The sequence below is a fragment of the Palaemon carinicauda genome, chromosome 37, assembly GCF_036898095.1.
Source record: "Palaemon carinicauda isolate YSFRI2023 chromosome 37, ASM3689809v2, whole genome shotgun sequence".
Lineage (NCBI taxonomy): Eukaryota > Metazoa > Arthropoda > Malacostraca > Decapoda > Palaemonidae > Palaemon > Palaemon carinicauda.
In genome coordinates, this window is record NC_090761.1 from 24,961,829 (window position 1) to 24,975,286 (window position 13,458).

Genomic DNA, 13,458 nt, shown 5'->3' on the forward strand with positions numbered 1-13,458 from the left:
ATCATAATATTATTTAATCTAAGATACATTTTTTGTTCTGAATCATTATAACATTTCAAAATTTGTAAAATTTCACAAACAGTATTCTTTGCAACTGCATTGTAAAAAGATAAAGTATTTATTTTCTAAAAAGGGAGTTCTTCTTGTCAAGCCTGTCCTTCGTAAGTCATGAATTATAATTCAAATATTGTTTCCATTACTACTATCTTCTTGTTGGCATCTTCCATGGAGAAAAGAAAACTTTAGCCTTGCAGGTAGACAGAATTATGATTATCATCTCAATTTATTAATCTCACAATTCTTCTTCACCCAAGGGGTTACTGTACTGTAATTGTCCAGGGGCCACTTTCTTCTTGGTAAGGGTAGAAGAGACTCTTTAGCCATGGTAAGTAGCTCTTCTAGGAGGACACTCCAAAATCGAACCATTGTTCTGTAGTCTAGGGTAGTGCCATAGCCTCTGTACCATGGTCTTTAACTGTCTTGGGGTAGACTTCTCTTGCTTGAGGGTACACTCGGGCACTCTATTCTATCGTATTTCTCTTTCTCCTGTTTTGTTAACGTTTTTATAGTTTATATAGGAGATATTTATTTTAATGTTACTGTTCTTAAAATATTTCATTTTTCCTTGTTTCTTTTCCTTACTGGACTATTTTCCTCGTTGGAGCTCCTGGGCTTATAGCATCTTGCTTTTCCAACTAGGAATGTAGCTTAGCATTTAATAATAATAATAATAATAATAATAATAATAATAATAATAATAATAATAATAATAATATCCAGCAACTTCACCATAGGTCTGGTTGTTAGTCCTAGTGAGCTTGTTGGCCATCATAGCAGCAATGACATCCGTGACCTGGGTCGAGAACAGGATCTTTGAGACGGATCAAAAGGCCTCGTTATCAAAAGTTCCTCTTTGGGCAGTTCAGACAGTATCCCAGGAAAGTGAGTAAACATGTATAAATAGTAAGGTTAAAAAAAAAACTACTGATCATATTCTGGCACCAAATCCAATTTGCTATTCAAAATTATTTTCATCCTGGCTAGTACAGTGGTAACGTGTTCGCTTATTCGTATAGCAGTATATCAATCCCAGCCTGGGACAGTGAGTTTAAGCTGTTTACTGGGGAGGCAAGTGCTGTGCTTAGGCACCACAGTAGGGGGGGGGGGGGGTTTGCTTGCCCAGCTGAGGTTCTGGTGAGTATCTACTCTGATGAAACAGGAACTGAAACCAGACGCCTATACTTCAATAGTCCTACTATCTTCTTAGCACGAATCCCCGTCTTCAGCGAAAGCTATGGGCAATCTGCGCACAAATGTTTTTTAGCCTATAATTTGACAATTTTACATTATATAGAAGAAACCATATCCAATTTGGTATTGATTTATTATCCACAATTATACTTATCCTGGGTTACTTCAATAGTCCTACTACCTTCTGTGCCCGAATCCCCGTCCGTAATGAAATCTCTGGGAAATCTAGCCGCATAACGTTCTTAGCATATAATTTGACAATTTTACACTATATGAAAGAAACCATATCCAATTTGGTATTGATTCATTATCCGAAATTACAATTATCCTGGGTTACTTCAATAGTCCTACTACCTTCTCAGCACAAATCCCCTTCCGGAACGAAAGCTCGGGGCAATCTGGCCGAGCACGCTTTTTAGCCTGTAATTTGACAAGTTTACATTATTTAGAAGAAACAAAATCCACTTTTGGTATTGATTTGTTATCCAAAACTATATTTATCCTGGGTTACTTCAGCAGTCCTACTACCTTCTTAGCACGGATCCCCGTTCAGAGCGAAAGCTCTGGGCAATCTGGCAGCGGAATGTTCTTAGCATATAATTTGACAATTTTACACTATATAGAAGAAACCATATCCAATTTGGTATTAACTTAATATCCGAAATTACATTTATCCTCGGTTACTTCAATAGTTCTACTACCTTCTGTGCACGAATCCCAGTCCGCAACGAAAGCTCGGGGCAATCTGGCCGAGCATGCTTCTTGGCCTATAATTTGACAATTTTACATTATTTAGAAGAAACCAAATCTACTTTTGGTATTGATTTGTTATCCAAAATTATATTTATGCTGGGTTACTTCAGCTGTCCTACTACCTTTTTAGCACGGATCCCCGTTCGGACCGAAAGCTCTGGGCAATCTGGCAGCGGAATGTTCACAGCATATAATTTGACAATTTCAGGCTCTCACTGGCTGCCAGAAAAGGACATTGGTCGACTTCTGGTTGCAATATGGCTCTTGGCATCGCTCGTCTTCATGTCTTCGTACAGCGGCATCTTGACTGCTTTGCTCACTGTGCCCATCGTCACTGTTCCCATCGATTCTCTCTCTGAACTGGTCAGCCAGACCGACCTTCCCTGGAGGCTACAGTCCGGTTCAGTCATGTATCAAGTTTTCTTGGTAAATTCATATTGTTAGTTATCCTCTACTTTCACTATCTGACTGTTAAAACATTAAAATCTTTTACTATATTTTAACTAACCTTTAGGAGATTTATTTCAGGATACAATACTGTCTTCTTTTTATCAAACTATCTTCTAAAAGAAAATTCTGTTTTTTCTTGCTAATTCATAGCCTTAACAATATCATTTACATGGATATTCTCAAGTGCTTTACATAACCTTTAAATCTATGAGGACTGTCTATACTCAAGATTATCTATGACTAATTCAATACTTTCTTTTTAATCTTTGTCCTTTATGTACACTCATACCATTTCATAAGATTGTGCTTTAAGCTCATTTGTATTATTTACACAATGTAATTTTTTATATATTCACTTATTTGCAATATACAGCACTGCATCATGAACTACATTAACCTCCATGAAAGTTCTTCCACACTGTTTCCACTCCGTTTCAAAATCTTGCTGCAGTTTCTAAAGTATATTCTAAACTTTGTTAACAATGGAATCTTTAATAATCATCATACATCCTACATAAATATTTGCCCACACCAACTCCATTTCATAGGATTTTCTTCAATTCCAAGGAAGCAGAAGATCCCATTCGCAAGAGGGCTTTCACCCACAAATCCGGAACCATTCCCGATTGCTGGTCAGGGAGGGAGGCCATCGCCAATGGAGAATATGCTGTGATATGTGACGAAACCACCATGAGGAAAGCCATGTCATGGGATTTCAGGTGAGACCTTCTAGGTATATGCTTGTAGCTGTAGAGGAGGGTGACGAGAAATTAGAGAATCTGGGGAAATAATGGAAAAAACCCACAAGAGGAAAGCCATGTTATGGGATTTTAGGTATGTTCTTTTGGGGACATGCTTGTAGCTGCAGGGGAGAGTAACGAGAAATTGGAAAATCTGGGGAAATATTGGAAAAACCACCAAGAGGAAAGCCATGTTATGGGATTTTAGGTATGTTCTTTTGGGGGACATGCTTGTAGCTGCATGGGAGAGTAAGGAGAAATGGGAGAATCTGGGGAAATATTGGAAGAAAAACCACCAAGAGGAAAGCCATGTCAGGGACATGCTTGTAGCTCCAGGGGAGAGTAACGAGAAATGGGAGAATCTGGGGAAACATTGGAAAAACACCATGAGTCATGTCATAGGATTTCAGGCGAGTCCTTCTAGGGATATGCTTGTAGTTGTAGGGGAGAGTAAGGAGAAATTAGAGAATCTGGAGAAACATTGGAAAAACTATGAAAATATTAAGTTGAGAGTTATGGGAGGGCAATGAGAAATTGAAGAATGTGGAGAAACACTGGAAAAAAGTATGATAGCATTAAACTAAGGGAGTTATGGGAGAGTAACGAGAAATTGGAGGAACATTAAAAACTAGAGGGGCACTCAGTAGAGCGCAGACCTTTGCCGCGGCATCTTATTTCTCGACCTTTTGTTTGATTTTTACCTTAACCTTTGAGCTTTACATGCATTACTTGGCGTGGATTTTCATACACTCAAATATGAACTAAGTTTGAAATCTCTGTGACTACGATGTCCAAACTTATGGCTGATTACGTGAATTGGACATTTTGTTTGACCGTGACATTGACCTTCCAAAATTTAATAATTTCCAACTTTTTACATAACAGTTAATCACTGCAAGTTTTATTACTCTACAATTAAAATTGCTATAGCCCAGGGGCCCCAAAAGGGAAAATAGCCCAGAGAGGAAAGGACACAAGGAAAAATATTTTAAGAACAGTAATAACATCAAAATAAATAATTCCTATAAAAACTTTAACAAAACAATAGGGAGAGAAATTAGATAGAATAGTGTGCCCAAGTGTACCCTCAAGCAAGAGAACTCTAACCCAAGACAGTGTAAGACCATGGTACAGAGACTATGGCACCTAAGACTAGAGGACAATGGTTTGATTTTGGAGTGTCCTCCTAGAAGAGCTGCTCACCATAGATAAAGAGTCTCTTCTACCCTTACTAAGAGGATAGCAGCCACTGAACAATTATAGTGCAGCAGTTAACCACTTGGGTGAAGAAGGATTGTTTGGTAATCTCAGTGTTGTCAGATGTATAAGGACAGAGGAGAATATGTAAAGAATAGGCCAAACGATTCGGTGTATGTGCAGGAAAATAGAAAGTGAACCATAATCAGAGCAAAGGATCTAATGTAGTACTGTCTGGCAAGTCAAAAAAACCATAACTCTCTAGCGGTAGTATCTCAAGGGGTGGTTGGTGTCCTGGTCAACCTAATACAGAGCTGTCCCGATTAGCATCGGGCCGAGTAAATATTGTTTATATTAACGTTAAATAAATGAATGAAATAAGATATATATTCAACATAACGGATAACAATAAATAAATCATGAGGTAAAAATCTGCTATAAATAGAAATTTAAATCTTATCTATAAAACTTGTGTTTCTTAAAAAAAAAAAATTAGAATCCCAAAAACAGAGAAATTCTGTCTGGTAAATGGCCAATAAAACACACACTCTCTCTCTCTCTCTCTCTCTCTCTCTCTCTCTCTCTCTCTTAAAAAATTTACAGTCGCCAGAAATATGTTTCATTAGTTAAAATACAGCCACACTCATTTCCCCTGGGAACTGCTTCATGAGGCGAGACATCAAATACCTATGTATCAATTACTTACTTAATTCTTCCTTTCTTTCTGTACTGAAGATTGCCATACAGAAAAAAATGGCTTTATTTCTTTCGACTTATTGTCAGCAGATCCATTTTTCCACTGAGCTGGTCATTTTATAGCTATGGAATGCTCTTTCATGGGCAGTTTTACAGGACTCGAGCGCTGTTCACGAACGTCCTATCTAAGTGCATAAGGTTTAAAAGTTTAAAGGCCACTCATGAATGGAAAAGGCAAGGGACAGTGACATTTCCTAAGCAAGTCGTACAATGCCCTAGAGACTGATCATATATACATATGATTGGCATCCAAGCCCCTCTCCAACCAAGCTAGGACCAAGGACAGCCAGAAAATGGCTGCTCATGACTCAGCAGATGGACCTATATGCTCCCCCAAATCCCCCATCCTTAGCTCACAAGGATGGTAAGGTTGCAGCAACCAAAAGGAACTAACGAGTTTGAGCAGGCCTCGAACTCCAGTCTGGCGATTACCAGGTAAGGACTTTACCAACAGGCCACCACAACCAGTAAAGCAACTTATATCATTTAAGTTTTCTTCTTAGAAAGTGACCATTATATTTGTTTTCTTGCTGAAGCCACTCACTGTTAAGTAATAGCCCTTTATGTCGATGAAAGCGTTTTCAAAGTATTATTATATAGATTAGCTAAATGACGTTTATTAGCGGGAGAAATGATGTATATAAGAAGACCTTTTTTTCACCAGTCGCAGCGGAGTGTGTCACCTATACATATCTAAAGAGAAAGTCTACAGCAATGGATTACTCTCGATACCGTTTCGTATCAATTCATCTTACATACCAAAAGCTAATGAAATGTGAGTATATTGTATTATTAGTGATTTTATTCTATGAAAAATATCTATGCTGCATTTATTGCATATATGTGTGTGCACAGTGTATATATGAAGCACTAAAAGAGTTGGAAGATTCAGGCCTACATGACTGAGGGCTATGAAGCGCGAAGTAGATGATGAATAGAGTAGTGATAAAAGCTTAAGATATAAACAACTAGCGAAATCTAACCGAGGCCCTTTGCGTCCATGGGCACAGGAGATGATGAATGGAGAAGTACTGATTTAAAAGCTCAAGATACAGACGACTGGCGAAATCTAACCTATGCTCTTTGCGTCAATAGGCGCAGGAGATGATATATATATATATATATATATATATATATATATATATATATATATATATATATATATATATATATATATATATATATAGTCATGCCACCCATCCTCGGTTAATTTTCTGTGAGCTATCAGACCAAAGTCTCCCACCAACACCATTCCACACTAGCCAGCGTGGTGATGGAAAGAGTCATACCCTAGGCATGAGGAAGGACATGTCTGAGGCCTTTGTCCTGCAGTGGACTAGAAACGGCTGAATTTGTTGTATATACTATATCATCAGCCTCATCAGCCATACATAACTAATCACAGCAGGATAGAGGCCTCAGACATGCTCTTATACTCGCATCTGTTTATGGTCTGTCTATGCCAGTCCCCACCCGCAAACTTTCTTAATTCGTCAATCCATCGTCTTCTTTTCCTTCCCCAGCTTCATTTATAATCTCTAGGGACCCATTCTGTTATTCTTAATGTCCATTATCTGTCCTCATTATATGTCCTGCCAAAGGCCATTTCTTTTCCTTACAAGTTGTTAGAATATCCTCTACTTTAGTTTTCTCTCGTATCCATGTTGTTCTTTTTCTGTCTCGTATTGTTATTCCCATCATTATTCTTTCCATGGAATATTGTTAATGACAGCATTGATTGACGAACTGCATGACATTTAGGCTACAAGTACATCATAGAAAAATAGACAAAACAGTGACAAATTACTCCCTTTGATTCCCCAAATGATTTGCATAAATATTTCAATTGTCATAAAATTTGCAGAGACAAGAAAGAAGACATTGCCCTACCATTATTTTGTAAATCAATACATCGTGCAGAAACCTGAAGATTTGCGTGCAAGAGAGACAAATGAGATATTTATGGCCGAAATTGTGCAACAATTTTTCGATATTGCCACCAAATACAGGTCACGAAATCTGGAAAACGAGACGTATTGAAACACAAGTCATTTAATTGAAATCAGAAATGTATCAATTTAATACGAGCAAAATTTTATATCAACCGAGACAGAAAAGTTTAGTTCCCATAAAATAAAAAATAAAAATGCAAATTTCATAGTTTATATATAAATGATCTAATTCAATTTTGTTACTGTTCCTAAAATATTTTATTTTAATTGTTCATTACTTCTCTTGTAGTTTGTTTATTTCCTTGCTTCCTTTTCTCACTGGGCTATTTTTCCCTGCTGGAGCTCTGGGGTTTATAGCATCCTGCTTTTTCAACTAGGGTTGTAGCTTACACAATAATAATAATAATAATAATAATAATAATAATAATAATAATAATAAGAGAACTAACCCTTTACTTTGATACTTACTCAACATGTTCACTTTGGCAATTGATGGAGTAATAATACTTTCTGATACATAAAAGTCAAATAGGTGTTTGAAGACTTTGTTTGAAAATCCCATGAGATTTGTTAATTCGAGAAACAATTAAAATCATACCCTTGAAATTATTACTTCCGCCAACGAAGTTGGGAGGAGGATACGTTTTCGGTCCTGTTTGTCCGTTTGTTGGTGTGTGAACAACTTCCTAGTCACAAATTTACTCATAGTTTAGTGAAACTTCCAGAGATTAATTGTTATGTTGAGACGTGAGAGTGATTCAAATTTGAATGTCCCAAGTCAAATGTCAAGGTCAAGGTCGATCAAAAGGTTGATGGAATTAACCCTACCCTTATCCCCAAGTTCGCACATGGTTGTTACACAGACTTCAAATATGCCTATGGTCTGGAGTGATTCTGGAAAAGGCAAGCTGGTTTCTAGAAATAAGCTGACGTGGCGGAGGTCTGCACTCTCAGAGTGCATTTCTAGTTGATGATATTTCCGTGCTAACTTTTCTAAGCATCGTTATCATTACCATGTTTTTTTTTTTTTCCATAGAATTCGTAAGTTAAGAGAATCAGGCATAGTCAACAAGTGGCTCGGAGAACAGATGCCCAACTCGACCCAGTGTCTCCGTCCCCCCAAAAGCGACAAGCGCGAAGGAATTGAGGCGTTGGACATCAAGGCCTTTTCTGGCCCTTTCCTGTTCCTCATAGGAGGTAGGTTAATATAGATTAACGGAACTTTAAAGTAAATCATCTTGGTTTATTCAAAATCCTTGCATAACACTTACTTCATTGAATCTTGTATGGAACTTCATGAGATCTTTCATGTCAAGTGCAGAGGGACTGAAGTACTCTCTTGGAGCCATATATCAACTGTCTCCTAGGAGAAGCATACTTCAAAATCAAACCATTGTTCTCTAGTCTTGGGTAGTGTCATAGCCTCTGTACCATGGCCTTCCACTGACTTGGGTTAGAGCTTTCTTGCTTGAGGGTACAATCGGACACAGTATTCTATCTTATTTCTCTTCCTCTTGTTTTTTTTTTATAGTTTATATAAGATAGGTCTAATTTAATGTTGTTACTGCTCTTAAACTATGTTATTTGACTTACACATTACTTCTTTCGCATTTCTTTTTATTTCTTTGTTTCCTTTCCTCACCATAAACTGCAAGAGAAATAATGAACAATTAAAATAAACTATCTTAAGAACACCACCAGCAATGAATTAGACCTTTCATATATACAATATAAAAACTACAATAAAAATAAGAGACAGAGAAAAAAGATAGAATAGTGTGACTGAGTGTACCCTCAAGCAAGAGCACTCTAACCCAAGACAGTGGAAGACCATAGTACAGAGGCTATTACCAAGAAAGCAAGTATAGATGACTTTCCATTTTATCTGTAATGTTATTGGTCCTCCTACATACAATTATACATATAATCTTTTATTCTATACCATTATTAGTTTGATGTTATCCCACAGGTAACTTTCTGGCTCTGCTGGCATTTTTGGGTGAGCGAAATGTTGGACCCAACAAAGACTAGAATCATAGGAGAGAACTGATCATGGATCAACATTCATCGTGAATGTCATCATTTCAAATCAAAACAGTTTTACAAACTATATTATGAAATAAACGAATACCATAGCATTAAGATGTTTCAATGACCTATATAGATATGAATCTAATATGATTAAATTACACCCACGTCTCTCTCTCTCTCTCTCTCTCTCTCTCTACACACACACCCACACACACACACACACACACACACACACACACACACACACATATATATATATATATATATATATATATATATATATATATATATATATGTATATATATATATATATATATATATATATATATATATATATATATATATATATATATATATATTTCTCTAATGTCACACACAGTGGCAATGACAAGCGTATGACTACTTGGTTTCTCCCAATCTCTCGGGTAGGTGGTAGAATAAATAGTCATACCCTGATTAGATGGGGTACCCCGAAATGTACTGTACACTCGAGAACCATAGTATCCATATATATATATATATATATATATATATATATATATATATATATATATATATATATATATATATATATACAGTATATAAATATATATATATATATATATATATATATATATATATATATATATATATATATATATATATATATACATATAGATATAGGTTAGGTTATATATATATATATATATATATATATATATATATATATATATATATATATATATATATATTTATATATATATAGATATAGATATAGGTTATATATACATAGATATAGACTACTGTATTTATGTATATATTTATATATATATATATATATATATATATATATATATATATATATATATATATATATATGTATGTATGTATATATATAATATATATATATATGAATATATATACATATAATATATGTATACATAGAATATATGTATACATATATGTTGTGCAAATATATATACACACACACACACACACACACACACATATATATATATATATATATATATATATATATATATATATATATATATATATATATATATATATATATATATATATATATATATATACACATATGCATATATATACACATATGCATATATATATATATATATATATATATATATATATATATATATATATATATATATATATATATATATATATATATATATATATATATATATATATATATATATACCCCTCTGATGGTCCAGCACTTTGCTGCAGTAGAAGGGCTTGAGTGTCTCAATGATGGGCTGGGCAATGGCGGTGGGGTAGTTTTTTGGGCTCAAGCCATGGCGTCCTGATGGAAGGTTCCTTTTTGGTAGCTTCCTTGGGTAAATAACTACTAAGATATTCCCAGAGAATTTAACCACAGGTTATCACAGAATTCTAACTTCTGGAGCGAGTATCCTAAAGGTTTCCCTTTTAAGACATCGTATATCAACAGGGGACGCATGTATTAACGCGCCACATAGCTATCTACACCCCGAACAGAGTTAATGCTTCGGTGTGTAAGGGCTGAGAATAGCTGGGAGCCGTTCCATAGCTAATCTCATTCGTGGCTACTACTGATACTCGAGACGTAAACAAACGGGCGCCATTGCTTAAATGACGTCACGTCCGTCTTTATCCTTTGTTCAGTAGCTCGCCCTACTTAGACGGATTTTCCCTGTGCTTCACTTATCGCTTTGCATCTACGTAATGTCGCTACCTTCAGCCTCGCCTTCTTCTGGAAAGTTGAGTACAAGGTTCCAGTATTGTTTAGTTAAGCTCTGACCGTAAAGTAAATATTACTTTCCGAGATAATTGCTGTTTTGTGGCAGAGCTGTGCCTCTACCGGACCCGCCATTTTATGGCGTCGTTGTTGTTATGCATGCCTTATTTAGTTAGCCACAACAACGCTTCCGGCCTTATTTACTAATCGATTACATTAGTTTATTTAGTCTTCATAGCTAGGAACTTTTATATCGTGTTTCGACGCTTTTTATCGGTCATCGATTGACCTCATACCAGTCGGCTTCTATAGCCCCCACTGTATATAAGTGTTCATGCATGATTTTATTAGTGATCCTAGGCTAAGTTATGAAGATAGTGGCATTATTTTACAATACTTTCGACCGTGATGCAAGTGTTTTTTCGCCTTCAGGGACCATATAGGGGATAGGTTAGTTAGTGTCCCTTCCTAACCTAACCTCCTGGTAGGATCCCTATATGCTTCCTTCATCTCCTGCCTTGGCACTCCCTCTGTTTAGCCTTGATTTCCTTTCTGAGTAAGGGGATCAAGTGTCTAATGGAGTATTCATCGCCTCTCAGTCCTCCTTAAGGGAATGAACCCCCCTTAGGGTTGCGTCCGAGAGTGAGGTTAGGCTAGCCCTTCCTCTATGGCTAGGTATAGTCTTTGACTGCCCTGCCATAGCGATATGTCTTCTATCCTTCCTAGTTCAGGACTCCTAGCCCTGTTCTAGGTTAGGTTTTGGAAGGTTACTCTGTCCCCTGCTGAAACTATACCCATGCACCGTTTCAGCCTGGCGGCCTTATCTTAGGTTAGGGAGTGTCCTCCCTTTCCCTAGTGGCCGCTCTGGTACAGATCCCCTTCCTTGGAAGACTCTTCTCTTCTCGCCTCCCCACCTATCTCTTGTATAGCCTAGCCTACACTTAGGTTAGTCTATACCCATCTGTCCCCTGTCCTACAACTCCTCCTTAGGGCGGAGTGATAGGGCTACCTTGAGCTTCCTTGTGCAGTCCGCTCTGGTACATATACCCTTCATAGTGTCCTATGGGGTTAGCCACTGGATACGTTCTGCATGTGGAGGTCTCTCCCCTCTTGGGTGTCCCCTAGTCCTCCCTTGGGCTACCCTAGCCCCCGGTCCTCTGCGACCCCGGCTCCTGGGTGATAGAGCCTGCCTCTATCATGGGTACACCCTCTCAGGGGGGGATGTCTGGATTCCATGGCTGGACTTCTTACATCCCTCCCCCTGTCTCTCTCACTATCCGGGTGCCGGTCCCTTGCCGCCTCCACTGTCGGCGATACCTGCCTCCTACCTTGGTGACTCTCCCCTACCCTCATGCCGCCAGCCCCTCCGCTTGCCGGGGGACTGTCGACCGCCGCCGGCTCCCGCCGACGGCCTTCCTCCTTCCTCCTAGCTTCACCGTCCGCCCGCCGGTCGGCCACCGGAGTGCCGGCATTCACTGCCGGCAACCTGGTTCAGCTATAACCATCCTTATCCCAGTCACCAATCCGGCATCCTCCGACCGCCGGAGCCGCCGCTCCTCTGCCGGCGTGCCTCCGTTGTGCCGGCGGCCGCCACCCTGGCTTTACTCTTGACTTACATTTTGTCTGTCCTAATGCCAGAAACTCTGCTGGAGCGGCCTCCGGCGTGCCGGAGGTCTGCCGGAACCTCCTGGAGGCGTCAAGGATACTTGCACCCCCTTCTCCTAGCTATCACTTGTATACTGATAGCCCTACACTGCAAACAGATAGCCTGTTACACTCTTTAGACCAGTGCCTTGGTACTGTTCTATTAGTAAGCATGCTGTCCCTTTGCATTCTTCAATATTCCAGCATGCTGCGTGCATCTTAGCGCGGCTGGTTGCCGGAAGCAGTTACCTTAAGGGACCTATTAACTCCCTAATCTGGGACTGAGTGATCTCAGTCCCAAACTTATCCTTGGTTTTCCACGGAATTCCATTGCCCTGTGGAATTTCAGGGAATACTATCCTGTGCCTTTGGCCATCTCGGATTACCCATGGATAAAGCTTGCGGTAGCCAGACGGGCGAGATGCATGGAGTATGTTTTCTTTACTACTTCAATCTCTATGCATCACTCCCTTCATTAAGTTAAAATTAATGATTAATGTTAACTTAGCTTAAGAGCCATTCTTATGACTCCCCCCATACTCATTTTCTCTTTCTTCCACAGGAGGAGCAGACGAAGTGTGACTTCGACTTCTGCGCTGTGAAACGCCCGCACTTCTACGGGCATACGGCTTGCAGGACTCACGCCCCTTGTGCTGACAAGAAAGGGGATCTGAAATTCTGGAACCCACTGAATTGTACGGTCTGCCAGGCTCACCTAGTTGATGCCTTCCATAACCCTCCCTCAGCGGAGGTCAGGGACATTTCTCGGGAGAAGTTACTCAAGTGGGTGCGTGGCTTCCAGAAGAATGCCACCGGACCGTACCTGGCCACTGAAGAATTGAGGTCACTCCTGTTCCCTAAGGCCTCCCCTGATTCTGTGGTTCCCAAGGATGCGATTCCCACTGTCCAAATTACAGTGGAACCTGATGTTGTCATGGCTCAGTCCATGCACGAGTGCCGC

General features: G+C 38.7%; 1 protein-coding gene across 1 annotated transcript in view; it reads left to right on the top strand.

Annotated features, from left to right (window-relative positions):
- LOC137629235 (glutamate receptor ionotropic, delta-2-like) overlaps window positions 1-9,130 on the top strand; it is an 11,209-nt gene extending 2,079 nt beyond the window's left edge. The window contains exons 3-8 of the mRNA XM_068360499.1: window positions 795-942; window positions 2,213-2,430; window positions 3,022-3,173; window positions 5,812-5,922; window positions 8,136-8,296; window positions 9,069-9,130. Coding sequence (XP_068216600.1) covers window positions 795-942; window positions 2,213-2,430; window positions 3,022-3,173; window positions 5,812-5,922; window positions 8,136-8,296; window positions 9,069-9,130 — 852 coding nt within the window. The remainder of the gene's footprint in view (window positions 1-794; window positions 943-2,212; window positions 2,431-3,021; window positions 3,174-5,811; window positions 5,923-8,135; window positions 8,297-9,068) is intronic.
- Window positions 9,131-13,458: the final 4,328 nt, after the last annotated feature.